The sequence below is a fragment of the Martes martes genome (genome assembly GCF_963455335.1).
Source record: "Martes martes genome assembly, chromosome: 3".
NCBI classification, from domain to species: domain Eukaryota; kingdom Metazoa; phylum Chordata; class Mammalia; order Carnivora; family Mustelidae; genus Martes; species Martes martes.
This window is the reverse complement of record NC_137890.1, coordinates 1,024,835-1,052,400: the sequence shown is the minus strand read 5'-3', so window position 1 is coordinate 1,052,400 and position 27,566 is coordinate 1,024,835. Positions and strand designations below refer to the sequence as shown.

At 64.3% G+C, this 27,566-nt stretch overlaps 1 protein-coding gene across 13 annotated transcripts in view; it reads left to right on the top strand.

Moving 5' to 3' along the window:
* Positions 1-27,566, top strand: part of ATP11A (ATPase phospholipid transporting 11A) — a 115,392-nt gene that overhangs the window by 28,732 nt on the left and 59,094 nt on the right. For all 13 annotated transcript variants that reach the window (XR_013966617.1, XR_013966618.1, XR_013966619.1 and 10 more), the window contains exon 2: positions 25,952-26,074. Coding sequence is in view for 10 of the 13 variants with exons in the window: in XM_080799775.1 (XP_080655901.1) it covers positions 25,952-26,074 (123 nt within the window). In the remaining 3 variants the exon portion in view is untranslated. The remainder of the gene's footprint in view (positions 1-25,951; positions 26,075-27,566) is intronic.

The window sequence follows — 27,566 nt, the reverse complement described above, 5'->3', positions numbered from 1 at the left end:
CCTCGCAGGGGGGATTCAGGGACCGGGACCGGGCGGGGCCCTCCGCCTCCTGCCGCTTGCTCAGCGGGCGCGGCGCGTCGTGCAGCGGCGCGTCTGCCTCCGGGGAGTGACGGCGGGTTTTCGCCGCGGGGCGGGGAGGTCGTGCGGCTCCGTGCATCCTCGGCTCGCGGCGCCCACGGGACCAGGGAAGCCTGCTTGCGGCGGCGGCCTCCTTCGGCGGAGGCCTCTGCGAATACAAGCCTTGCCTGACTTGTTTGGTTTAAGGGGAAAATAAGTGGTGGTTTATCCCCTGTGGTCCCAGCGTCTGTCCCCCCGGTACAGCTTCAGTGCCCGGAGGGTTTGTTACCATGTGGGGGTTTGCTGAGGGCTGCAGCCAGGGGCCCGCATGGTTTGCTTGGCTGGGGAGGCAGTGCTGGGGTCGATGAGGCTGATCGCCAGGCTCGGCAGAGGCCGGGACGTCTGTGTCATGGAGCCGCAGGCCGGCTGTCATCTGGCAGGCTGGTGCACGACCTCTGGGCCCGGAATGAGGACCTGGGACATGGCAGTAGTCTGGGGGCAGCATCACGGTCTTTCTTCTGGAACCACACCCTCCGTGGCCGCGGCCATGTATGCCGGCCCCTTGGGACTGCGGCCACCCCGTGCAGACGCCCCGGTGATCGCGGAGCTGCTGCCTTGTGCCCGTAGGTTCACTGCTCTCTCCTCAGCCAAGATGGTGAGCTTCTTCGTGCCGCGGGCTGTGGCGAGCTGCGGCCACACACGGTCCTTGAGATGGCCCCGGGCCCCGGGCAAAGGTGGGCGGGCCCTGCCCCCGCAGAAGAGCTCCCCTCTGCTGGACCCCGTTTTCCTTATCCAGGCACCCGCCGACACAGGCTTGGGCTTCCAGATCTCCTCTCACTTAGAATGCGGCTAAGCACGGGGTACGGCTCCGTCCTTGAGACCCTGCTCTCAGTCTGTCCGGTGAGTGCCCGGAGTGGGCCTGCCACGTCGGATGGCGAGTCCGTTCCGTTTCCATGGCGGCCCCATCGGCTGCCCGCCGCACGCGGCTCCTGCACGTCCTCACCGGTGCTGGCTGGTTTCTGGTTTCCGCTCTTGCTGTCCTACTGGGTGCGAGGCGCTGTGTCGCTATGGTCTTGTCTTGCGTCTCCCGATGGATCAGTGACGTTGGGCATCTCTTCGTGGGCTTGTCCGTCACATGTGCGTCGTCTTTGTGGAAATGCCTTTTCAAGCCTTTTGCCCGAGTTTCCGCTGGGTTCTTTATGCTCTGTTGCTGCGTCCACATCCTGAGTGGGACTGCGGGCTGCGGGGTTAGGTCATGGTGACTTGGCATCGGTCACTGGGTGCCCAGAACGGTGGGGAGGGGGTGGGAGACGGTGGGAAGCAGGGTCACCGTCGCGCGGCGACTGTGAGATGTTTGGGAAAATGCTCAGCTCGGAGTCGGGGTCCCGTGTGGACTTGGGGATAACTGTGTCCCTGAGGGAGCAAGGGTGACTTTGCAGCCCGGGTCCCCGATGAGGGGCCGGGCAGGACAGCGGGCATGGAGGGTGATGGTGACAGAGACGCCATCGTGCGGGCCACCCGCAGATCACAGACACCAGGAGACGCCGGGGCCGCCCCCCGGAGCTCCGCACCCCGACTGGCAAGGATTCACCCCCGTCAGCATGTGGGCTGTTCGCGCCAAGGCTGCAAAGCAAAATAGCGTTTCTGGCGGCGTTTCAGAGAAATGCTTTTCCCCGAGAGGGCATTAGAGAACATCTTACGGCAACATCGGTAGCTTTTAAAAAGGGCGTAGGATTGTCTGCAACAAGGAAGGGGAAGCGCGTGGCGGGGCTGGGGTGAATTTAACGTGTGTCACGAACCCCAAACGCAGGTGGGCCTTTGCCCCCTTCTCACCTGACGGTTACGTAGCAGACGTGCTCGTTTCCGAGAAGTTCTCGGACGCGGGTGTGAAGAGTGTTCCAGAGGCGTGTTACCAGGCGAAGATGGCGTCCGGCGGCGTCGTGTCTGCGTCACAGAGACTCCCGCGTGCCGGGTCTGCGTGCCCAGAGAGCTCGCGGCCACACGGGAGCGCGCGTAACACCGCGTGCTCGGGGCTCGCAGCGCCACTGCCCCCCATGGGGCCCCGTCCTGGCTGCATCGGGGCCACGAGGCCCTGGGAAGAAGCTGGTGCCCCGGTCCCCGGCCCCTGGAAGGCTCCGTGGCTCCCCCAGCTCCCGCCCGCGTCCCCGGCCGGGCCAGGTCGGTGAGGAGACCCGCTGTTTCCGGTGCCACGTTCTCAGAGAAGTGGAAACTCCCACGTTTGATTCCAGGGGAAGGGGCTGTAAACCGTTTACTCTGAAGTCTGTGATGTGTTCGGAGGAGCGTAAGCGCGGCAGGGCCGAAGGTCGGACCCGGCGGGTAACCCGGCTCCGTAAGCCAGATGCTTCCCGCCCCCGGGGCCCTGCGCAGCCCGTGCCTTGCTTCTCCGGCTGTCGCGCTCGCGGTGACAGAAGCTTCGCCCCGGCGTCAGCGTTCAGGGCGGCTCAGCCAGCGCTGGTCGGAGGCCGCTGCGTTTTCCCAACAGGAGTCGCAGTCTGATGAGGAGGGGCCGGCTCTGTAGATGGAGGCGGGCGGGGGAGAGACGCACGCAAATGGGAAGGGGCCGGACAGACGTGCTTTGGGGAGAACAGTGAAGCTGGATTCTGATCCGAGGTCGTTGGGGAAGGGGCTCCTGGGAGGGCGGGCTCTGTGTGAGGCGGGACGGGAGAGGAGGGCCTCCCGCACCCTTGCGGCACGGGGAGGCGGGGCCGGCGGGTGCCCCGGAGCAGCTCTGCCCCGCAGTGCGCTGTGCCGCCGGCGGGTCCGTGCGCCCGGCTGCCTGTGGGGAGCGGGCCGAGGTCTGCTTTCAGCCTGGAGCAGGAAGGGTGGACGCTGCCGCCCGGGAGCCGAAGCCGACGTCCGCTGGCAATCGTGCGGCTTTACCCCTGCCCTCAGCGGGTGGGGGGTCGTTGCTACTTTGCCGTCCTGTCCCGGGGCGCGTGGAGAGCGGTTCATCTGCGCCCGAATCCCTGACAGCTCCGTGAGCTGGCGGCACGGGGAGGCTGGGGGAGGCTGGGGGAGGCTGGGGGAGGCTGCTGGCTGTTCAGGGAGGAGGAACCCCCATTCCTGCTGGGGCGAGCAGGTTCCTGTGTCGTCACATCTGCGTGCACATGTCCCTGCGTGTGCGGCCACACTGTCCGTGCCGTGGCCCTGGCCCTGTCGTGAAGGGCCCCTCTCCCTCTGCTTTCTGCCACTGCTCACATCCGGGATGTCTGCGCCGTGTTGTTCCCGACTGCTTTTTCCTCGGAACCTCGTGTGGGATCCTGGCCTCCTCCCGAGGGCTCCTGTGTGCGGTGTGGGTGGCAGGTGGAGGGTCGTCAGGTGTGCGGCCCGGAGAAGGGGGCTTGGGCTGTCTGTCCGTCCCGTGCTCCCCACAGCCGTGTGGCGGAAGGCCATCTGTTCTGGGTTTGTGTGCGGGGCCGGCGGGGGTGCTGCTGGTTTGTGTCCCAGCCGGTGCCCCGTGTGCTGGTCCTTCCCCTGCAGGGAGCCGTCGAGAGAACTGAGCAAGTCCGCATGTGGAGAGGGTGCGGCACACACAGAGCGTCTCTCGTGTCCACAGGTCCATTCACTCGACAGAAGCTCCTGAGCTCCCACCGGGTCTGCCGTGCGTGGCCAGTGGCTCCTCCGTGCCTGGGGCCTTCACGCGGGAGGGGAGCACACCAGGGACCACGGTGGCCACGTAGCGTAGGGAGGACAGCCTGTGTCCGCGGCACAGGCCGGGAGGGGAAGGGAAGCGTGAGCTTAGGCGTGGGTCGTGAGGAGACACCAGCCCTGCGCCTCGCGGGCTGGGGAGCGGCTGTGGCCGGCCCGTGTGACCGCACCGCGTTGCTGCTGACCGGGCTGTGCGGTTGGGGCAGCAGGAGCAGGAAGGAGGAAGTGGAAATGGGGAGTGGGTTCTGGGAAGTGGGGGAGGTGGGCCCTGCCGCGCCGCCTGCATGTGGGAGGGGCCCCCACGCCGTGTGTCCCCGCAGCGTCCCGTGCAGCTGCGAAGGCCTCTGCGGCCCGGTCCGGGTTCTGCGTGAGGACGTGTAGGCGGAGAGGTTCAGACCGGCCAGATTCGTTGCCTTCTAGATGGGAAAACCTCACCTGTCAACCAGACAGAGTTCCCGAATGTGCTCAACAGCCCGGAAGGACAGTGCCAGCGACGGACTTTGGATCACACAAACCAGTGCGTCTCTGCTGAGCTCAGGTGCCGAGGAGAAGGTGTGGTCGTCCTGGGGGGACATCAGGAGTTTCCAGGAGCCGCTGGCCCCGCACTGGCCGTCGGTGGTTTCCTCTGAGCGGACCTGCGGCCCGAGCCACGTGTGCTCCCACCACTCCCCGGCTCACGGCAAGGCCGGCGCGGGTCTGCTGCCAGCGTGGGGGTTGTGTTTGCCTCCAGGCGGCGTGGGGACACGGGACCCGTGCGGTAGGCGTGGAAAGTGTCTTCGGGGCCACGGATCGTCGGAGGAGGATGGCCAGAGCTGGGATTTCACACTGGGAGCCGTTGTCTTCAGTTAACCCGCTTGGTAGACTGTGTTTGGAGGAAGGCGGTGACCGCACACTGAGCTCGCTGGAGGGGCGCGGAGGGTGTCTACGGTGCGGCTGGCTCCGCGCAGTGGGGGGCGGGGGCGGGGTGGACGGCCGTGGGGGAGTCCGTTACTTGCTGAGCGAAAACCAGGAGGCTGGAGGATGGGTAGAGACCCCGGGGGAGGGGCACAATGAGCACACAGGACGGCCACGGATCCCGCGTGGGCCTGGAGGGAGGCTGCTTTCAGGTGGGGGCTCGTTTCCTCGTGTGCTGGAATCTGTGACCCACATTCTGAAACGTGGGTGGGAGTCGGCTGATTTGACCAGATGAGCTCGGAGGTCAAGGTCTGCCGTGGGACAGTTTATCCCCCAAGGGACGTGTGGCATCCAGTTGTCACAGTTGGGGGTCTCCTGGCATCCTGTGGACGGAGGCTGGGATGTCACTACCCTCCCGCCGTGCACAGGATGCCCCCCCGCCCCGCCCCCCAACAGAGCCTTCCCGCCCGACGTGTCTCGTGCTGAGGCCACAGCGTCTGGCCGGGCATGACTGTCTCAGGAGGAAAACGTCTTAGATTGTGAAGTCGACTTGGATGAAACTGGAGGACCCCAGACGGGCGGCCGTACACGCTGCCCCACACGGGGGCTCTAGAGGACAGATGTCTTCCCTCAAGGTGTCCGAACCCATGGGATGGGCAGGCCCTCTGGGCGGGGGCTGGGGGGGCGGCATCTCCAGCTCTGCCCTCTCTACCCCCCTGCACACAGGACACGAGCCAGCCGGGTTGGGCCCGCCACACCCCAGCGAGACCTGCTCTGAACTAAACGAACGTCTTCCCAAGTAATTATTCATGACCTGTGGCAATCCTGGGAAAGTAAAACCTCACTACCCGTAATAAAGTTCTTTCAAGTTTTTCCAACTATTTAAAAATGGGAAAATCGTTCTTTATCTGTGGACAGCACAGAAAACGGCAGCCCCCAGCTCTCCCGCCCCTGCATCCCGGTGGGGTGCCGTCCCAGGGACCCTGCAGACTCTGTCCTGGCTTTGAGCAGTCTCCTCTCAACACAAGGGACTGGATTTCTCCTTTCATCCGTGTGCTGGGGGACGCCGTGCACGTTGCAGCTCCAGTGTGGCCTGCGTGGGCTCTCCTCTGCGGGGGGGCAAGACATCCCTGACCTTCAGGGTTGTGGCAAAGGCAGGAATTGGAAGTTTCTGTGACTGGGCACTGAACATGGCAGCTCTCGTTCTGGTGTTAGATTTCAGGCTCCTTTTGGAGCTCCGATGAGGTGAGCATGTTGTGCATGAAGGGGGCTGCTGTGGACGCCAGGGCCACGCTGGCCCTCCCGTCCTTTGTGAGGCCGTGCGTATTTATGGGGACAAAGATCATTGGCCGTGTACTGGCCCGTTTCTTAGCTCCCTGGTCGGCGGGTGGCTGGTATCTCTGGGCTTTTGTGAGGTTCCGATCTGCACATCAACGTGGGTAACGCCTGTCCTCGAACAGGCCGGGAAGCGTCCTGTGACGGCGTGACATGCTGGTGATCGACCGCCGTGGCAGTACCCTGAACAGATCTGGAGTTCACGCCGCGTCAGACCCCCAGCCGTCTGCGACACTCCATCCCCGCCATGGCACCGAGGCGGTGGACGCCACTGGGCATCTGCCACGTGCTACCAGCGTGCCTGGCGTCCTTGCCAAATCCACGTGCCCGTGCTGCGTGGCTTATTTTATGTGCAAGGGAATAGGAGTCTGGGCCGCACCTCCTGCCTCTGTGTTGTCCCAGAGGCTGCCTGAGGTCTGTCACCGTGTCCCGAAATGACCGCCCGTTGCGCAGTCTTGTCGGAGCAGCACAGACACTCCCCAGACCCCGTCGTCCTCGTTTGTAGTCAGAATAGCACTCAGGTCCTGACGACGCTCGATCTCGCTCGTTCCGGAAGTCCAGAACCAAAATACAAGCTGACGACAAGTTCTTGTATAAAACATCAAATTGTAGGCAGGGCCCAAGATTTTGCCTTTCTGAACCAACGGGCATCCGACCGAAGCATGACGGAGATGGCCAAGTGGGTCCTTCGGTCGTGGACGCGGCCCCACACGGGCCCCAGGGCAGTGCTCCGCCCCCAGCTTTGGTGCGGACGCAGCGGACAGGGCTCGCGGCAGGTCCCACGCCATGGCCTGCGCTCTGTCACGACCATGCGCACGTGGGGGCTTTGGCGGCCAGTAGGGGATGTGGCCAGCACACTCCCATTGGGAGGGTCAGGAAATGGGCCTCCCCGTGTGGCTGGGCGGCTCTGACCTGTCTTTCCCTGGAGTCGCTAGTGCTGCATGCAGTGTTTTGGGGCCACTCCGTCAGGATCCTGCTGAATCCGGTGGTCCTTAGCACGTGGCCCTGACCCACGGGCGCGGTCTGGTGTGCAGGGCCGCTCAGAGGGCGCGCTCTGCCTGATGGAGCTGACTCCCCGGTCTGTTCCTCTGAGGATCATGATGCAGCTGATGCCCTCCCCTTCGTGCCTGTCAGTGACCTTCCTCGGTGACCTGTCACTGACTGTTACCTTGGCTGAGTCACAAGTAACCCCATCCTGAAACCTCCGGTAATTCAGCGTCTGGGTCTAAGGCCCAAGTGCAGGTAGCCCCCCAGGCCCGGCCAGCACAGCCCCTCACAGCTCCCTGTGACAGCTGTGGCAGCCTCGGATCCTCGTGGGCTGCTCCCCCCGGCCGCAGCTTCTGCGGGGCGAGGAGGCACGCAGGGGAGGCTGGCCCCCCACCCCCGGCAGACCGCCATTGCCGTCGTGGTCCTCCGACGCTGGCTCACGGGGTCGCTTTGAGGGTTATGTTTTGTGTTTCACGTTTTACGCAGCGATCAATCTGTTCTCCAGAGTGGCTGTACCGTTTCACTCTCCCTGAGTACAGCGACCCTGGCTCTCCTGCGTCCTCTCTGGGCGCAGCCGTCCTGCTGGGTGGGCGCCTTGCCGTAGGGGGGGCCGCTTCTGATGACTGAGCCACGACCTGCAGTGAACTGACAAGAGAAAGGTACTAAAACGGCGGACGTTAGGATTTAACGTATGTGAGTCACACCTGCTTTGAGACCGGTCATCGCCGACCGGCAGAATCACCCGAAAAGCGTGGAGTTCTCTACGGCAAGAGGGGCTGTAGCGTGGTCGCTGGGACGCAGCCCCAGGACCCAAGGTGGGGAGGTTTCTCCAGAAGGACCCGCCCTGGTGGGAGTGGGTGCGCCCACGCCTCGTCCCGGTGGACAGCATCCGGGGCAGCCGCCCTGCCCCCCCCCCCCCGGGTACCCAACCCCGCTGCGTCCTCTCCGCGGTGGAGCCGGGGTTGACATCGGGTCCGGCTCCGTGCGGCGGTTTCTCAGCTGGGAGTGATTCTGTTGTGACCTCCCCCAGAAGCTTGGACCGTCCGGAGGCCTTTCTGGTCGTCGCCCCTGGGGCGGTGCTCGTGGCACCATGTGGGCAGAGGGTGGGGGGCACAGGGCCAGCTGCCCACATACCGCAGAGTCCAGGCCGGCAGGCCCACTCTGCAGGTCCCCTGCCCCGGGTGTGCCCCCCGCGCGGGTGCGTGGACGCGGCCTGACTTGGAACGCCCAGGCTCAGTGTAAACGCCAGTAACACGCCCCTTCTGCGCGGGCGGCTCAGCCAACGGCCTTCACGGGGACGCCAGAGTCAGAGCCCGGACTCTCTCCCTTCATCGCTGTGTTACGGAGGCTCTGGGAGCTTCTGGAAGGGCTTTGTGTCCCGTCTGGGAAGCTTTTATTTTATTTTGTTGTATTTCTTCTTTTTACGAAGCCAACTCCTTTAGCTGCTATTTTGCCAGAGCGACGTCAGGTCTGAAAGGGCAGCGTCTCCCTCGCGTCGCGCGTGTTGGTCAGACCGGGTGTGAGTTTGCTCTCCGGGCACCTGGTTGGCCCGGGAGTCGCGGGAGCTGCCTTCCTGTCGCGTCTGCCCGGCATCCCCGCGTCCCCCGGCGGCTGCAGCTCGGTGGGTTTCGGGGAAGGCCCTTGGGAAGTCCGGTCCGCTGAGGACGGCTGCCCAGGCTGGGGTCGCGGGCTCATTGCCTGCCTGGTCCTCCCCACGTCTGAGTTTCCGACCCGGAGAGAAGACAGAACCAACGTTGAATGTGACCACGGGTCCTCTGGAGTGGGATCTCATCAAGATCTTGAAAACCACCTTCTCCGAGGGCTTTGTTCTGTCCCGTGTCTTCACGCGTCCGTGGCCGTCGTCTCTGGACTCTGACCTCCGCTCCTGGTCCCTGCCGGCAGGAGCGGCTCACCAGGCCCTTTGCTCGGCGGAGCTGGGGACCGCGTGGGTACCAGGCCCCCCGGGTTTTACCCTGGACCCGCCCCGTCTGGCAGAGCCGCTTTGTCTTGCTGGGGTCTTTCTTCCTTCATCTGGGGGATTGGGGAATGGGGTCGCCAGCCCCTTGGAACCATCGGTTGCCAAATACAATGGCTTCACCTGGTGCCGAGTGTTTCCTTTAGAAATGTTGAGGTATGAGGAGTGTTTTCACCAAACGGACTGGTAACTTGCTCCCTGTTTCCTGTTGAACTGCTACCCTGGGGCGCCTGGGGGGCTCCGTTGGGGAGGTGACGGCCTTCGGCTCAGGTCATGATCTCGGGGTCCTGGGATCGAGTCCCGCATCGGGCTCCCTGCTCGGAGGGAATCTCTGCCTCCATCACTCCCCCTGTTTGTGTGCTTGTGCGCTCACTCTCTGCCTCTCTCTAATACGTAAATACTTAAAAAAATTAAAAAAGGAAGCACAGACATTACGTGTGTGGCAAATGCGTTGTTTTTCCTGTGGCTGCTTCTGGCTTTGTAAATCCCGGCCGAAGCAGTGGGGTTTTCCTCGTGCTGCTGTCAAGCTGGAGGCCAGGCTCCGAGGTCAGGGGCAGTGACCTAAAGGCCGTCAGGGGCTGGCATGGTGTTCGGGGAGTGACCCGCTCTGTCTGTCTCAGACGGCTGTGCCCTGGACGGCGGCACTGCCCGAGGGGCCGGGCCTTGGCGGTGGTTTGGAGTGAGTGTGATTAAAAACTCCCTGATGTTGTAAAGCCGGGAGGTGGGGTGTCCAGGGGTGTGACGGCCGCAGACCGTCCCTGAGTGGCTGGTCCCACTCTGTCCTCACCCCCCAGCTGTTGTCCCTGTGACAGCGACCTTCACACCCACTTCTGCTCAGGGCAGAGTCTATGGCATGGTTTGACTTAGGATCATAAAGTTCAAAACATCAGGAACAAACAGGGTTTACGAGTGCTCCCGGTGTCCCAGGATTTGCGTGCCAGGAGGAAGCTGGGGCGTGTGTTCACCCAGGACGGCACGTGACTTCTCGCCCAGGGCCGTGTCCCGGAGGCCGAGCTGTCGGCGTGCCACGTGTGCGTCCACGTGAGGGTTCCCGCTGCACCTGACCAGGGCAGAGGGCGCGGTCCTCGCGGGAGAGTGACCGGGGCGCGGGGCCCTCGTCCCCGGCGGGAGCCGCGTGCAAGCGCAGATGGAGAAACCCCGCCCGGAGAACCGCTGCAGACCCGGGTGCGAGCCCGGCTTCCCAGCTCGCTGCCCGCCTCTGGGCTGTGCAGCGTGAGGGTGCGGACCGCTCCCGGCCTCTCGTTTCTGCAGAACTGGGGCATAAAACCCTGTCCTTTGTGACGGTCATTTCAGGTTCTTTGTGACGTACCGTCTGTGAACACAAACCTGGGAATATTTAAGAACAGCAGCTGTTCCCTGAGCCATAGGGAGATTTTACTTTACGTTCTTGGGCACTTTACCAAGACCGGTTACTGTCTTGGCCGATCACCGTGATGGTCACGCTGTGCACGGTGTCAGACCCCAGGGAGAACCTGTCTGAGGGCGGCTGTGCTGGAGCCCAGGGGTCGCCGTGCGTTGCTGGGATCCCCCCGCCGGGCCGGCAGAAGGGAGCCGGGGTCTGACTCTCCCGCCCCCAGCAGACCCCAGATGGGTCGCCTGGAGCAGCCCATCAGCTTGGCTGTTGGCTGATCACCCGCCGCAGGGACAGGCACCGAACGCGTCCCCTGAAGACGGGCCTGGAAGCCTCAGCCCCCGGCCGGTGATTGCGGTCTCTGTGATCGGGGCAGCCCGTGCTCCCCCCACGCCTGCGTCTGCCTGGTGGCGGTGGGGGGGCGGCGGAGGGCGGGCGGCGGAGGGCGTGGCTGGGCTGGGAAGGGTGCACGTGCATGTCACAAGGCCGGCAGGTGTGGCCGACGCTGTTTCCCAGGAACATTGTCCTTGTGGAGTCTCCACTCCCTGCTGCCGACCCTAGAAGCGCGGTCCTTTGTCACAGCTTCCTACGGCAGGCCGACCTGCATCCTCAGGGCCGCGGACACCGTTAGCGGGTCAGTGGGTGTCCGTGACCGTCCCCGCGGTGCGTTAGGGCCTCTGGGCTGTGCACGGTTCCGTGTCGGACCCCGAAGCGGCTGCCGTGTGGGGGCACGGGGGTCCCTGCGGGGGTCCGCGGGACCTGGCCTCGTACAGCCGGGGCCATGACCGGAGACGGCCAGGGGGAGTGGGCCGCTGCCCGTGGGCTCTGTGCTGGGGTCTGGCCGCAGTGATGGCGTCGCGGAGACCAGAAGAGGCACAGCGGCCCTGAGCACGCACCCACCTGCTTGGTGTGCCGGGAGCAGTCACCCCTTCCCTCCGCACCCCAGCCTTTGGCAGCCGGCCCCGCCCTGGTCCCGCCGCTGCCCCCTCCCCTGTGGCGTGCAGCACCTCGCCTGCTAGAAAATGCAGCCGTATCCCCAGCAGCCTCGTCTTCGGTCCGAACGCAGGCTTGTCACCCCTTGGCTGAGACTCGTACTGTGACGGTGCTCCGGAACCCTCACATCTGTCCTGCTGCTGGGGCCCTGGGGCGGCCTGGACGTCTGTGCTCCTGGGTCATCAGACGGGTCAGGCTGCCGCTGTCTGACCCCGGGGAGGAGGGGCTCCCGTCCCTGCTGTCACCTGGTGCCCAGGGCCTGCCGGCGATAGCGCTCACCTCGCATAGAGGCCCGGGCACGGCTCACCGTCCCTCCTTCCCACCTGTGGCTCCGGCTTCCGGAAGCTTCTCTCACAGACCCCCTGCTGCAGGCTGGCTTGGCCTGACGAGGACAGAGCCCTGGGGGCTGCCCTCTGGCCCCTCCTGCTGGCCCAGCTCACCCAGCCCGACCTTGGGCTGGGCTCCAGCCACTGCCCACTGTCTGTGAGACAGCCCGCAGCAGGAAGAAAGTGCCGCCGTTGCCTGGGGGGCCGTTGCGTTGCCCTGCAGAGGACAAGGCTGCTCTCGCCATGAGTCACCAGCTCTTACCATGCAGGGAAGGACCGCCGCTGCTGGGCCGTGGGTGGGAAGCGAGGGCACGTGCTGGGCAGCGGTCAGCCACCGGAGCCCTGAGCCGTGGTCCAGCCAGGCCTGACCTCTGGCCCCTCCATGGGCTTGTGGAGGACGGCGTGTGGCGGGCAAGCTGCCCCCTTCCAGCGGGGGCCTTATGTGCGCCCCCAGCAGCCTCCTCCCTGGGGGACGGGGCAGCGGCACAGGCGTCCCCTGTGGGGGAAGGGTGCTGAGCAGCCCACAGATGTGCCGCGTGTGGCATCTGGAAACCGTAGGCACATGCAAAGTCAATTTCAGAAATAGGTACGTTTCACCCGGTTCTGTCGACAGTGTTGACACGAAGTCCAGGTGAGGGTCGTCGCGGGCCTTGGGGGTTCTTGGGTTCATGCTGAGGTTTCAGACCCCGTGTCTGCCTCGGATTCGGGGCCTCTCCTGGGGAGTGGCCCCATCTCGGGGTCAGGAGCCTCGTGCTGTGAGAGGAGACCGGTGCCGGCCGCTGCCATGCACACCACGGACTGAGCAGGTTCCCCGACCTTCCCCGACCTCCGGGCTAGGGTTGCTCCGCTGCGGTTCTCTCCCCAAAATGGAATCTCTACTTTGGGTTCCAGAGACTCCCGCAGACCCAGGCGGCCCGCGCGCAGATCGTGGGTGCCGGCCGGGCCCGGACTCCCGCACGCAGTCCCGCACGTACCTCAGGTGAGGAAACGCGTCCGCCCTGCGGCGAGAGGCGAGTGATTTAGGGTTAAAAGCGTCCGTGGATCCCAGTGTTCTCGTTTGTGAATTCGGTACGTTTGCTTCGTTCTGTGGCTAATCCGTTTCTGCGAGTTGAGAGCTCACAGTGGCCGCAAGTACAGACGTCGCGCGGTTCCCACGCCGGCCTCCTGGGTCGCCGGCGGTTCTTCCCGCACTCTGAGGAGACTGGGGGTTTGACTGTTACCCGCTGTCCCAGCGGGGTCTTGCCCTCGCCCTGCCCGTCTCCTCAGCGCCGGCCGCGATGTCCCCTTCCACTGCCCTTGACGGGCCCCGGTGCCTGTGCTCCCGGAGTGCCGCGTCCTCACCACCGCGAGCCGTTGGAGGCCGGCGAGGCAGGGCAGGCCGAATGTCATCCGTGGTTTAAGGTTTTATCTGGATTCTGGACCCAGTACGTTTCGGCTTCGGTCAGCTGCCGCTTGCCAGTGTCCAGGCGGCCGTGTTTTCAGACGATGTGGCACTTGTGGCGCTTTTGGGATCCAGATGATTCGCGTTTAGAGACGTGTTCCTGGCAGGATGGTGCCCCACACTCGCCAGGGAAGGAAAACCGGGTGTTCTGACAGATTCTGGCTGAGGTGCCGGGCTCGGGTCTGCCGGGAACAGAGGGAGCCACACGCCACGTGCCCCGTGGGGCTGAGCACACTGTGGTGGGCGGGGGTGTGGGCTGGGGGCTGGAGGGCAGGCGCCAACCGCATACCGTCTCTGTGGGGGCGCCCGGGCCCTCGCCGAGAATGAGCCAGAACAGGGCCTATTTTTAGAAACACCTGAGCTCTGTGTTAGCTTCTTACCCATCAAACAGGGAACGGAGCCTGTGAAAGCTATACACGGACGCGGGAACCGGGACCTGCCGCGCCCCCGGCTCCCTGTAACGCGAGCAGTGCTTGTCGGCAGGACCCCCGGAGGGACCACACTCCGGCTGCAGGTTTCTGTTCCGGCCCTGCTGTGTGTTCGGCTAACCGGTTTGGCTTGTTTTACTGGAAATTCGAAACGCCCATTAGGTGATCAACAGTACAGTCGAGCTGATCTCGACATGTTCCCGACAGTCCCTGTGTCCCGTGGGCTCTCTGACTGTGGCACCAGTCTGCCTAATGGAGCGCCAGCCACGTTGGGGAGGGTCCGAGCACCGCCGCGGGTCCAGCCAGCCGTTTGCTGATGAATTCTGAACTTACAGGCCTCCTGCCATCCCCGGGGCGGCCTAGGGGGTCTGCACGGATGCGCGGGGAGCTCCTCTCCCTTCTGGGCGGGGCAGCCACCATGGTCAGTGGACCCATGTGTCCTGGGCTGGGGCATGGCCTGCGTCCCGAGTGTGAGCAGACGGTGCCCACGCCCATTTCACGTGGGGGCCCTGTGCCATCGAGTCTCGGTGGTCAGGTGTTCTCCTTCAGAAGCACCTTGAGCTCAGGTTTGTCCTTTAGAAAATGTGTTTTGTTAAAAATGGAACCTTGAACACATTACCCGGCTTCCCCAGACCGGAGCAAATCCACGTCGGTGCCGGGAGAGGGAGGCGGCGGCCCTGGCAGTTGTAGGGACGTGGACCCCACGCAGGGGTGAACATGCCTGTGACTCTGCAGATTTGGGGGCAGAACTAACCAGCGGCTTTAGTGGGAAATAGTTCACATGTCCTGAAACCCAGCTCTTTAAAGGGTACAATTCAGTGGTTTTTAGTACATTCACCAAGGTATGGGGCCACCACCGCCGTGGACTTAGAGAATGTTGTCGTCACCCAGCCCCATTGGCACCCACTCCCCCACCTGCCCTTGGCCGCCCTGGTCTCCCTTCTGTTTCTGTGGACTTGCCCTCCAGCGCGCTGTGTATACAGGGTCACGGTGTTCAGGTCTCTCTGGTGGGCGTCTCTCGCACGGGGTGCCGTGTAGACGGGGTCGCGGTGTTCAGGTCTCTCTGGTGGGCGTCTCTCGCACGGGGTGCCGTGTAGACGGGGTCGCGGTGTTCAGGTCTCTCTGGTGGGCGTCTCTCGCACGGGGTGCCGTGTAGACGGGGTCGCGGTGTTCAGGTCTCTCTGGTGGGCGTCTCTCGCGCGGGGTGCCGTGTAGACGGGGTCGCGGTGTTCAGGTCTCTCTGGTGGGCGTCTCTCGCACGGGGTGCCGTGTAGACGGGGTCGCGGTGTTCAGGTCTCTCTGGTGGGCGTCTCTCGCGCAGGGTGCCGTGTAGACGGGGTCGCGGTGTTCAGGTCTCTCTGGTGGGCGTCTCTCGCGCAGGGTGCCGTGTAGACGGGGTCGCGGTGTTCAGGTCTCTCTGACAGGGTCTCTCGTGGGGCATGAGGGTGTGGTTTCATTTCTCTGATGACTGTTGGGCGTCTTTCCACGTGCTGTTGGCCGTTTGTGGATCTTGGAGAAATGTTTCCTCAAATCCTTGTCATTAGTCTCATGACTTTTGGTGGCCCTTCCTGGATCCCGGTTACAGACCTGCCGTGAGCCACGTCTGGGGAGCCATGGGACCTTCTGCGTACCCCGGAGCTCGACCTGGATCGCCTGTGTCCCTGGTCCTGCCAGAGCCTGGAGATCTGTGAGGTGCTCCTGGTCATCACCCACCACCTCCCTGTCCCCTGAGTGCGTGTTGGACGGTTTCTCGCCATCTTGAGGGTGGTGGGGTGCGGGCTGCCTCGCTCCGACCCCAGGTTAGAGCTGTTGCCTGCTGGGAAGGGCGCTAGGCAGGTGGCCATGGTGACCACGGCTCTGGTCCCCCAGCCGCTGAGGCTGACGGTGTATACAGTCGGTGCTCTGCTTTTAGCTCTGTGCCATTCTGTGCCTGAGCCCGTGCGGCGGTGTCTTCGGACTCCCACTGCAGCCATTGTTTCCAGGGCCTCGTGGGGTCCCCTCGCTGCACGCCCACGAGTTCCGACCCCACTCCCCTCCCTTTTGAGTGGACAAGCCGGGTGACCTTCCCGCTTTGTGGGGTTGGCTCTGTGCCGACCTGCTGGTCACCGTGGGTCCTGGGCCAGGCCTAGGAACACAGCACGGGGTTGGGGCTGTCCTTCTTGTGCACTAAGGTTGGCGGGGGCCCCTCACATTCGGCCCTCGTGGGTGAGTCTGTCCACACCTGCAGAGCCTTCCGGGTGACCCATGCCCGTGTTCGGGCCCCACATGGGGTCCGGGGCCCGCATCACCTCCAGCCTGACCACACTCGGCCCTGATGCCCCGGGGGGCGAGGGAGAGAGAGCGCAGCTCTGGGTGAGCGGGCACCCGAAGTCAGCAGAGGCTTGGGGTGGCCGTCGCGTGTGAGAGGGGCCGCATCCCGCATGTCCCCCCCAGTCTGTGCCGGCCCGTGCGGGCCACCCCACCTCCTCCGGGTCCGTGCCTCTGTCTCCCCCCCAAACAGAGGTGTCGAGGCAGAGGGCGAAGCCCGAGAAGAGCCCGTTCCCTCTTCTGCGGGGACAAGCATCTCCCTCTGTGGGATCCACCCGGCGAGGGAGCGCGGGGGGCCGGAGAATGGCGGGAGCGGGGAGGGAGCGCGGCCCAGCGCCCGTCGGGGGCTCTTCCCTCCGAAGGGCGCGCTCTCTCCGGGCCCTGCCTGGGACCGCGTCCTCTGCACCCACCCGTGCAGGCCAGTGGGACGGCGTGGCCGGGAGCTTCCTGCCTGCTCTGGGGACGCCGCGGCGAAGAGAAACGGGCAGGTGGGGGTATTACGATGACACTTTGTAGATTGAAAGTTAAGCTCTGAAACAACCAAGCCTTCGTGACTTGGCTCAGCAGCGGCGTGTGAAGTACTGAGGTTTGTAAACGATGTTCGTTGTGTCTCTTGGGAAGACGTAACTGCAAGATGGACGGTGGGAACGAGGAGAAGCTGACTGGGGCGCAGGGGGCTGTGCCGGGGAAGTGTCTGCCTCCGTCTCAGCTCAGGATCCCGGGGTCCTAGGACGGATGGCGTCGGGCTCCCTGCTCAGCGGGGGTCTGCTTCTCCCTCTGCCCCTCCCCCTGCTTGTGCTTTCTTGCTCACTCGCTCTCCCTCTCTCTAAAAGAAAATCTTAAAAAAAAAAAAGAAAACAGAAAAGCCAGGTTTGAGAGGTAGAGCTCGTGGGCCGTTCCTTCTGGCCACGCAGGCTCCTGGGGGCCGCCCAGCCCAGGGCACACGGGCCTCGCTTTACCTGTGTCCTAACAGAGTTCAGGAAAGCTAATTTCGCCAGACCTGGTTCTGGGATGTTCCTTCCTTTGGAAACTGCTGACCCCTGACGGTGGTGCGGACGTCTCCTTGCCCGCTGTAGTATTGAGGTCAGAGGTCCCAAGGTCAGGGTTCGGGTCCCACTGGGCACGGGGGGAGGAGGCCGAGGTGAAGGAACCGCGTGTCCCCGGCAGTGGGTTAAGGCCGGGAGCCTCCCGTGTCGCCCGCTACTGGGTTCTGGAGGAATGGAAGACGGTGACTCGGTGGGAGAAGAGGGACCCCGTTCCGGAGATTGTTGTAACCGGGGCCCCTTGGGGAGGTTGACGCTGTGACGCACAGACTGCAGACCCACGACATCGGAGCCTCTCCCAGGACGCCCGAGCTCCGGAGCACGCGTGAGCCGTGCGGGGCGCCCTTCCCAGACCCCAGGCAGCCGCGCCAGAGCGGGAGCCCATGCCTGTGGCCCAGAACCAGAGGCGCGCGCCCGCCAGTCCCTGACACTTCTCGCTCTGTGTTCACGTTGCGCGTGTACACGGTCCCGGCAGATCTCACAGGGACTGAAACGGGGCTCCTGGGAGGCTCCCTCGTGGTTTCGGCTCAAGTCGCGAATCCAGGGTCGTGGGGCTCCGTGCCCGGTCGGGAGCCTGCTTGGGATTCTCTCTCCCTCTGTCCTTCCCGCTCATGTGCTTTCTCTCTCTCTCAAATAAGTAAATCTTAAAAAATAAAGTAAAATGTGCTAGAACGTATTTCTTATCTCAGCGTGTTTGAGGCCCGCGGGGTGTGTGGTTACGTGAACGCTCTTTTCTCCTTCGTGCGAACCTTTCCTGTGTGGCCGCGTGCCGGCCGGCGTCCAGCTCCGCGGACTTCTCGAGAGGCCTGAAGCCCACGTGCGGGCGCGGCCGCAGCAGCCGCGTCCGACCTGTCCCGCGCCTGCAGCCGCGGGGTCCAGACTCCGGTGCCGGCGGCTTCTGCCTGCGTTTGGGGATTAGCTCGTCCTCGTGTGCGTCTGGGAATCCCGGAGCCGGTGCGAGTGTCCTTTCGCGGGGAGTCAGCGCTCGCCGTGGAGCTGGAGCCGTGGCCGTTTCGTGACTGGGTCTCTCAGTCTGGAGACTTGCCTCCAGGCCGGCTGCTCCCTGGCCCGCGGGCGGGTCACCCAGCTTCTGAGCGTCGTTTCTCAAGAGGAGTCGACAGCCCGCACCCCAGAGGGCGCTTGTAGAAGGAGAGGTTTCGGGGAGAGGCCCTCGCCACTGGGCTGTGCCTGTTCCGGGCCGTACCGAGCTCGTGGACTGAGGGTCGCCGGCTGAGGACCCACCCTCGGGGGGCGAGTGGAAGCTGTCGGCTCCCCTTCCAGGCGGAACAGAGGAGCCGCAGTGGGCGGGCGTGTGGGAGGTGAGCCGTCGGGGCCGCTGAGCCCAGGCCGCTCTCAGATCCCCGCTCTGGGACGTGCGGCGGTCACTGTGGACCCCGGCCCCTCTGGGACATCCTGTGTCTGCTCTGCAGGAGAAGCGAGTTTGACACGACTGTGTTGGGGTCCTATGACTCAAGGGTGGTTCCCTGCTCACGAGTCCTTTTCTAGAGAAGCGTTGGGGAGCTGGTGTTCACAGGTGCCCGTTTCTTCGCTGTCGGAGGTCTGGGGGAAGAGCCACGAGGCTTGGAGGCTCCTCTGAGTCAGGCTTGTGTCTAGCCGGTTCGGAATTGTCGGAAGTGCTGGCTCTCCTGAGGCTGGACGCTGATGGAGGACGCTGCGTGCCAGGAGGGAGGTGGATGACAAAGGGCCTTTCCCTTGTCCCGTGTCCTTAACCGGAGCCTGGCCTGAGCGCCCGTGACCCGTGTGTGTCCACGTGGCAGGTGTTACGAGTGTGATTCGCATGTTTTCTCCTCGTCCCCGGAGCCCTTCCCCCCGCCCCCGCCAGCCTGTGGCTAACCCCCTCCTTGGCCAGCAGCGGGGCCCCTGCAGAGGCTGGTGCCCGTTTTCTCTGTGCCCGCAGCCCTCGAAAGGCACGTTGACTGTGCCCGCAAGAATCTGGGGAGCCAGCGATGGGCTTCCCGGGGGCGGGTGGATGGCCATGCCTTCCCTGTTCCCGTGCGAAGGAGGAGGAGCAGCGGGCTGGCCCCGGGGGGCTGGTCACGGCGTGACCTCTGACGCCGGCGGGGTGACGCCAGGCCCTCCCTGCGGTCGCCCTGCCCGCCCTGTGGTCCGGGACGGCGGCGGTCTAGGGCAGCGGTGAGGGGGCCGCCCGCCGTGTCAGGAAGGTGGCAGCAAGTGTCCTTGCTTCTTTCTTGGCACGGCAGCGGGATACGCCAGCTGTCGTAATGCTTCTGTTTTCTTCCCTTCTGGAACATTCCTGGTCCTGCTTGTGTGGGCCGCTTGGTGAGTGCGAGCCAGGCAGGGCCTGAATGTGCGGGTTGGAACCCCGGGACCCCGCGTGAACCCCACTGCGGAGTACCTGGCCCCCCACAGCAGAGGGATAATTTTCAGAACTTTGTAAAACCACGATTCCCGCCCAGATATACACGAGAGGCTGCACTTTGCTTGTCGCGAGGGAACCGGGTCTTATAACCGGCTCAAAGGCGAAGTCAGGAGGGCGCCTGTCTCCGAGGAGGAGGGGCAGCCGGAGGACAGCACCGTGGCCTCGGGGCGGGTGTTCGCCCGGGAGTTGGGAGCGGCACAGCCTCGGCGCTCCCCACGCCCGCAGGGATGCTGGGTTCCCTCCCTCCGCTGCCTGACACAGACCTGCCCTGGGGGGCACGGCGGAAGAGGCCCCAGCCCTGAACCCGCCTGGTTGGCAGAGCCTGGCGGCCTCCGTGTCCCCGGGGTCCTGTCCCTGCAGCCAGGTCCCTACACGAGACTTACCTGCCTCCCTCACTGTCCAAAATCTTGAGGAGGAGGAGAAAGTGAGTACTTTCAAATGCTTATTAAAAATCCCTATTTCTCATTAATTTCTGGAAAAAATTCACCTGGTGCAAATATGGTAAAAACATTACCTCTCCTTAAATCTGGTGGTTTCTTTCTCTGTTCTGTAGTTTTCTTTATGTTTCAGCTCCTCATGTGGGGGCAACCCCCCCCCCAGGAGTGACAGTGGAGCCATGAGGGGCACAGGGTCAGCCCTGCCTGGACCCTGTGGCTTGGCCCCACGGCCGTGCAGCCCCGGCCAACAAAGACCAGCCTCAGCCCTGGTCACCGATGCTGGGGCCCCATTTCCAACAGGGGCCGTCCCGAGAGCCAGGCGGGCCCCGGGACCCCAGGGAGCCCTGGTCGCCTTCGGGCTAAGGTCCTCTGCTCCCGCCACCGACACTGTGGGGCCTGCCCTGCCCACTCCCGGCAGACGCTGCCTTCATCCTTCCAGCAGGTTCATCCTGCGTGTCTGTGTGAAGGCGTCCTCCCGGGTCCCTTGTCCCCTTGTCCTTCCCCGTGGCGCAGCCCCTGGAAGGAGGGGACGGAGGCAGCATCGTGCAGGAGAATCCTCGGTGCCCCCGGCTCTGCCTGACCTCAGAGCCACAGCTCCGTTCCTGGTCCTTTACTCTTCGTGGTGGGTGAGGCCGCACGGTCAGTCTTGTCCCTCATTTCCAAGAAGCCGGTGAACACTGAACCCTGTTTGCTGCCCGTGTTGGCATCTTCCCTTGGGGTACAGGCCCCCAGTGGCGGAGGCTTTGGTTTGGGATCGCTCCCCGGCGAGTGGCAGGTCCTCCTGACGTCCGTGAAGAACAGCCCAGACGTCCAGGAGAGCAGGGTCAGCATCCCAGTGACTCAAGCCCGTGCCCCAGATCTCGCGGAAGCGCGAGGGACACCGGCGGTCACGGAGAAGAACGTGGCCCGTGGTCAGCCCATCCCCGAGGCCGTCGGCCGCCAAGCACCAGCGCTGTACTCCAGAGGGACAGGCCGCCATGCCCACGGACACAGGACTGGGCTTCTCGGGCAGTGATGGGTAGATCCTTGTCGAAACTACCGCAGGAGAGAAGAGTCAAGGCAAGGAGCCCCGCAGGGTGTTCCGAGGGCCGCGTCCGTGTGTCACGCGGCTCCTGGCACTGACCCTTTCTCAGAGTGGCTGCCATCTCGGGGTGGGGGTGGCTGCCGCGGCGCCCCCGGGCTGGCGGAGGCTGGGGCCGCCCACACTGTTCTCCTCTTCCCGCCCTCAGCGCTCCCTCCGCGCCTGCCCGTGTCTTCTGGCCTCGTGTGGACCCTTCCAGGAGGCCCAGTCCTGCTCCCGCACGGGCCCCTGGGGCCACCGCCTGCACGGTCTTGGCGGGCCCGCTCCCTGCTCTGGCCCTCGGCGTCCTTCCTGGTTGCTCCCCTGCGGTCGTGTGAGCGTCACGGAAGGGAATCTGATGGGCACGCTTGGCACTGCGCCCTCCTGCCGCCCCCATAGCTTCTGCCGACGGGTCAGCTTGTGGTGGGCCGGTGAGCAGGTGCCGACGTGGGTTGGGCTCACCTGCCGCCGGGAGGAGGCCTCGCCGTGACCGAGCCCCGCGAGCTCTGGCTGCAGCGACATCCTGAGGTGAGGGGGTCCAGCTTAGCTTCTGATGCCCTTGCCCCGGCAGCCGCGGCCGAGGTCCCCCAGCCGAGCCGCTGCCTGGTCCCTGCCTGAGCCTGCCGTTGGCAGAGGTACACCGAGGCCCCGCGGAGCCCGCCGGCCGCATGTCCTCCTGTCACTGGGACGACCGATCGTCTGCCCGCAGACAATGTGGAGCGACTGTGCACGTCTGGCACGAGGTCCTGCCCGGCCTTGGACCCTGCTGGATCCTTCACTTCCTGAAAGGGTTACATGAGAGCTTTCCATCTCAGGTCCTAGAGTCCCCGCGGAAGACTGGGAAGGGGACATGGTTCAGACCCAGGAATGGCCTCTCCCTCCAAGAAAACGAGGAGGGGCGAGCTGGAGCCAAGGACGGATGGCGGGTGTGCTCGGGAGCTATGTGACCTCAGCGTGTCGCTGGAGTGAGAAGAGACGTGCGCACGCGGACCACACGGCGACTCACGAAGCAGGAGTAGCTGTCGTGTTGCTGGTGAGGTGGGACTCGCCTACCACAGGGCGTTTGCATGTGTGCGACGTATCCATGTCCGGTGGAACACGTTCACGGTGCCGTGCACCCACCGCACCCGCAGTCAGAACATCTGCCTCCCCCAGACGACACCATTAGCGACTACTCACCCAGCCGCCGGCAGGCACGGTCCCTGCAGGTCTGCCCGCCCTGGCCATTGCACGGGAATGGAACCCACAACACGGGCCCTCCTGTCTCCGCTTCTGTCTCTTCCGTGTGTTTTCCCGGTTCCCTGTGCTGTACCGTGTGTCCTTGTGCTGAGTAGTGACTCCGTGACGCAGGTAGCCCGGCCTTGTCGGTCGGCCGATGGATGTGCCGGCTGTTGTGAGTGCAGCCGCTGTGAGCACGCGTGTGCCTGCAGGGACGTGGACGGCTGCTTGCACTGCTCTTGGGCGCACGCCGAGCGCGGGGACCGCTGGGTCGTGTGGCGACCGCACGCTTACACTTCCGGGAAGCCGCGGCGGCCTCCCACGGTGGCTGCACCGTGCCACGTTCCCGCCCGTGACGGAGAGGCCCGGCTCCCCACACTCGCCCGCCCTCGCCGCCCGGGGCGCGTGAGTGTGTCTCCTGTGGCTGCTGCGCGTGTTTCCCAGCAGCTGCCGATGGCGAACGCGATGTGGCTGCCGCCTGACAGCTTGCGCGGATGGTCGTTGAGTCCTCTGCGCGGACCGGACCGTCAGCCCACGTGAGAGTCGGCGGCGCCATCGGGACCGTACGGGGAGGAGGCAGGGTTTGTTGCGTGAACGTGCGCTTGCTGCCCGCAGAGTCACTTCTGCTCCTGTTGTGGGTTAGACTCCGTTTACACGGTGACTCGGGAGTGGGACACGGTCCATCACCGTGAACCTGACCGTCCGCCTGGATCTTTTCAGACAGGACAGGAACACGCCGCGCGGGTCAGCGGAACAACCGCGTTTGCAGGTTCCTTTGCCCCGGGACAGAGGCAGAGGGTTCATTCCCAGCTCCAGCAGCCCTCCGAGCCGCGTGGCCCGCAGGGAATCGTGCCGTCGCTCTGGGGACGGCATCGTCCGCACTCGGGTCTGCAGGTGGGCTCGTCGTGTCAGGAGAGCGGAGCCCACAGCGCCCGTGGGGTCTGCTCGGTGCTGATCTTGCTTGTTGCCTGAACCGCCTCTTTATCCGTGGTTCCTCCTGGGGAGTGGTGCCGGCTGGCCCGCCGAGGACTCTGCCCGGCCTTACACCGTCAGCCGCAGTCTTATTTAAGTGTCTCCTTGTTTCTATATGTGACAGTTTCATTCAGACGACGATAAGAAGGATGACTCCTTTCTCCTCTGTGTGAGTCCCGCGGGTTGGGAACACACCCGCCACGGTGCCTCCTCTCGTGAGCTGCGGGTGGGTGTCTGGAGCGGCACCGGCGTGGCCCTGGGTTTGCGTCTTGGAGGCCAGAGAATGCTTGGGCGCGTTCCCGTGGGGCAGGTGTCCGCTTTGGTTTGGACATGGTGCCAGCCGTGGGGGTGTGTGGGAGCTGTCCTCCGGGGCCGCTGGGCGCTGGGGAGGAGCCGTCGGGGGCAGCTTCAGCCCTGCGTGGGGATGTGTGCCCCCGGCCGTCCCTGGCGCTCCAAGGTGTGTGTCGTGGAGGCCGTGTTGGGTGTTATCGCTGGTCCAGTCTGAGATGAATCCCTAAAGGCAGAGGCTGGTGTCCCTGTCTTCCCGGCCTTGGGGGTTTCGTGAAGACCCACACGGTAACGCTCCAGCTCAGAGTGACGTGATGCCTTTCTGTGGGCGCCGCCGCTGGACGCAGACCGTGGGACTGGTGTTTGGCTCAGGACTGGCAAGGTCATGAAGTCATATAATCGGGGCTAATAAGTTTGTTTTCGCCACTTCTCGGACAGAGAAGCAGAATCCCACTGACAGCGTTGGACGCGGGAGCGCTGAGCGACGTGTCCGCAGCCATGGAGCCAGTCCGCTGTGGGACGCACACGTGATGGGGGAGCTCGGGGGAGCCTTGTGGGTAGGGGTCTCCCCACATCTCGCACATTTGATTTTAGTCTCCTCTTAGAGCTGGATGGGGATGCAGGGAACACCACACAAACCTCGGTCTGGATCTGAACCCGGAGACACTGCCTGCTTGTCAGGGGCGTGCGTGGGATGCCCTGTAAGGTCCTGACCTTGGGACGTGTCCTTCCTCGGTGTCCTTCCCTGGGCCCCGTGACGCTGACCGCGTCGTGAGCAGAACCCGCTGGAAGCAAAGTTCACTAAAGGCCTTTGAGTCCACCGAGTGGTCACGGGTCCCAGGGGGAAGGGGCCTTCTGGAAGCCGGTGGCTTCCTTCTGTCCCTCAGGGATCGGCAGGAAGGTAACATCCTACCATGGGGCCAAGCGCTCACCCGGGGCGCACGCGGCTCCTCCCCAAGTGGATGTGTTGTTGGGATGACGCGGGGAGGCCGACCGCGGGTTGGTGCTTGGTGACTCTGTGGTCTCATCCTGCAGGACGGACTGTCACTGTCCGTGGGGTCATATTTGAGGTGTCCCGTGATTACGCTTAAACCACGCGCGTCCGCTAGACGGTGTGGAGGGTGTGGGTTGGCCTTGATAACTCGTTCCAACTCTGCCTCCCTAGAAGGTGGGGACCCGTCTGGACACAGTGGCTGCCCCGTGGGAGGGCTGACGCGTCCACAGTGTCGGGGCCAAAAGCCAGTGGCTGGAGAAAGGTCTTCAGGATTTTCATTTTTGTACTAAAAGCTGTTTTTATGTTCTTCTTTCTTTTCCTGGTTGCTTTATCGTGTATTCTCTGTCAGCGTAAGTTCGCAAGCGGCAGGGGTGGAGGCCTCTGGCTGTGTCCTGAGAAATAAAGGGGAGTCGGGGTTCCCTGCTTCCTGACCCTCACACCCAGAGCCTGACACGGGATGCTCTTACGAGGCGTTTCGTGAGCACCCCCAAATGGGAAGGCAGCAGGAAAGGGCGGGGGGGGGCGGTGGCGGGGGCATGCGCTGGCTCGGGTGCGGCCTGGCCCTCGGGGCGCTGGGTTCCTGTAGGGCTGCGGGCTCCTGGCAGGGCCACGTCCCCCTGGCAGGGCCACGTCCCCAGATCCTGCCGGTGACGGGCCAGCCTGTTCTCTGCCAGGGATCCTGCGTTTCTCGCGTCCCGCCAAGCGTGTCCAGATACACAGCTGGAGTTACGGAGACCGGCTTGGTCTCTGCCCTTCGTCTGCACCGGCGTCTCGCAAAGCCCGGCCCTGACGGGAGGCCTGGAGGCGGCGTTGGCTGAGGGAATGTGCACGCGTGTGCCAGGGGCGCGCCCAGAGGCTCTTGACCCCGAGAAGGTGGGGACGGGCAAACCGATGGCACGTGAGCGAAAACACCAACCCAGGCGAGGCCAGGCTGTCCTGAGTTCCCATCAGGGGTGAGGGCTCCCTGACCCACAGGGGGTGGGCACAGCAAGCGGCGGAGGCAGGAGACCCCGGGATGCTCTGTTCGTTGTCAACAGCTGGGGCCCGGACTTTGATCTGACCCACCTTCTTCCTGTCCTGTTGACACTCACCGGCTCTCCTCCGCCGCGTCCCGGAGCCCAGCGGGCCGCCCAGACAGGAGGCCAGGACCCTGAGCTGGGCCGCCGGCCGGGGGCGGGGGGCCCGGGACCCTGAGCTGGGCCTGCGTGAGGCTTCATTTTAGCTTTCATCTGTCACTGTGGTGTCTTGGCTCTTCTGTGTTGACAGCATAGGGTTGGATGAGTGTAAAGATTTTTCGGGTCAGAAGACCATGGGCCTCATGGGCATGACCCTTTGAATAATACGAAGCCGGATCAGACTGCAGCCGCCTCTCTCCCTGGGAGAAGCCTTGAGCGGGGAGCAGGAGCGCAACCACAGTGCCGTCCCGCACAGTCTTACCCTCTGCTTAGAGACCTGCTCCCGGGGGTCTGACAGCTGCTCTCCTGTGTTGGGAGCCTGGGATCGTGCTGCGCTGTCTGCTTGGAGCCCCGCCGTGTCCTTTCCCCTGACGACCAGCTTGGAGGGGCTTCCCCGCCGGCTTCCTTGGGGGAGCAGACTGCCCGCTCAGCCCGGTCCCTTGGGGAACGGTACCCCGTGGGGGTTGAGTGGGATCGGCGCGGCCCCGGCCTGGACAGGCTGTGCGGGTGAGGCGTGCGTCCCAGCCGGCGCTCCGGGGAGGAGCGGTCTCCCCGCTAACGCCGCTCTGTTTCCCACAGTGTGCCGGAGAAGAGAACTGGGTGGACAGCCGGACCATCTACGTGGGGCACAGGGAGCCCCCCCCAGGTGCTGAGGCCTACATCCCACAGAGGCACCCCGACAACAGAATCGTCTCCTCCAAGGTGAGCTTTTGTCTGGAACCTTGTCTCCCTGGGCCCTCTGGGGACGCTGGTTACCCACTCCTCCTGGGCCATTGCCGCAGCCGCTGCCCCCCACACCGAGTGCTGGGGTTGGCATCCACTCGTCCCGTGGCTTGTCCCCACAGCTGGTGAGACATGCATCCTGTGAGCTAGACCCCTTTTCTTTCGCGTCTCTTTAATTACGCCACGGACACAGGAGGCCTACTTCTGCCACTGACGTATTCGCCATCCGGCCACCTGCCCCTCCCAAGCCACCCCTGGCGAGGGTCTCCTCCTCTGCAGAGACAACACCGAAGGCCTCTGGTGGCAGCAGGTGTGTGTAGGCCCCTTGTAAACGGGGACACTGGGCATGGACTGTCAGTGCCGTGAGTGCCACAGGAAGGCCGTGACAGGAGTGTGGTCACTCACGCGCCCTGCGTGTTCTCCTTGACCAAGCGCGGGGACACGGAGGCACACTTCACACCCTCGCGGGGTCACCGCTCCGTGGCTCTCCAGGATGGGTGCGGAATTTACTAGTCGGCTCTGAACAAAAAGGTAGATGATGGGTTCCCGGATTTTGGAGAACTTTCCCTTTAGGTGGACACACCCACGTGTCCACGAAGGTGTGCACACGTAGCTCCGTGTCCCTCGCGTGCAGTGTGCACAGACCCCATGCGGGGGCCCCAGACGCACACCCGTGTGTGGCGGGCCCACCAAATCCGTACGTGGCTGCCCCACGTGTCTAGATGTGTGTGCTCGATCTACTCAAGTCCTCGGAGACTATCGGAGATGGTGCTGAGCTTGAGAACCCTCCAGAAACGCCTTGTTCTTCGAGGCCGTTTTATTAAATGGAGGGATTTTATTTAAAACTGCGACGGAAAATCAGTGACGACGATGGTCCCGGCTTCAGTCAGAATCACCACGTGGACAAGCGGGCTGCTCACCACAGAAATCCCACGTGACGCGCGTGGTACGTGGTCGCCCAGAGGGATCCATGCCGGGAGGCGCGGCCGAGCAGGACCTTCCCGAGGTGGGCGGTCCTTTGCTGCGGTGACCTGCACGGACCAGACGCGGTCTCCGGTGGGGCGCACTGAAGACCATGTCCCCGGTGTGCCCGACAGACAAGGAGGCCCAGACACATTTCTGAAAAATCAGCTCCCGTGCCCTTTGGATGCATCGAGAATCGGGGAAGCGTGTCAGATGCCGTGGCCGCGGGGGCCGGGTGAGCTGCGCGGGGCAGGCGGCGGGGGCTGGTGATGGGGCTCGAGGCCGCCCATGGCCCCGTGTCCCACCGGCAGGACGTTTGTCAGCGCCTTTGGCCACCGGTGGTTTCCCGCCATGGCTGGCTTCTCCCTCCAGGGACAAAGCCCCCAGGGCCTTCGGGTCCGTGTGGGAAGTTCTGCACAGCGTGGTGCCATGGAACCTTCCGGAAGACAGAGCTCCTGGTTCACTGGGGTGGTCCGAGGGCCTTCCTGGCGCGTTTGGTGGACTATAG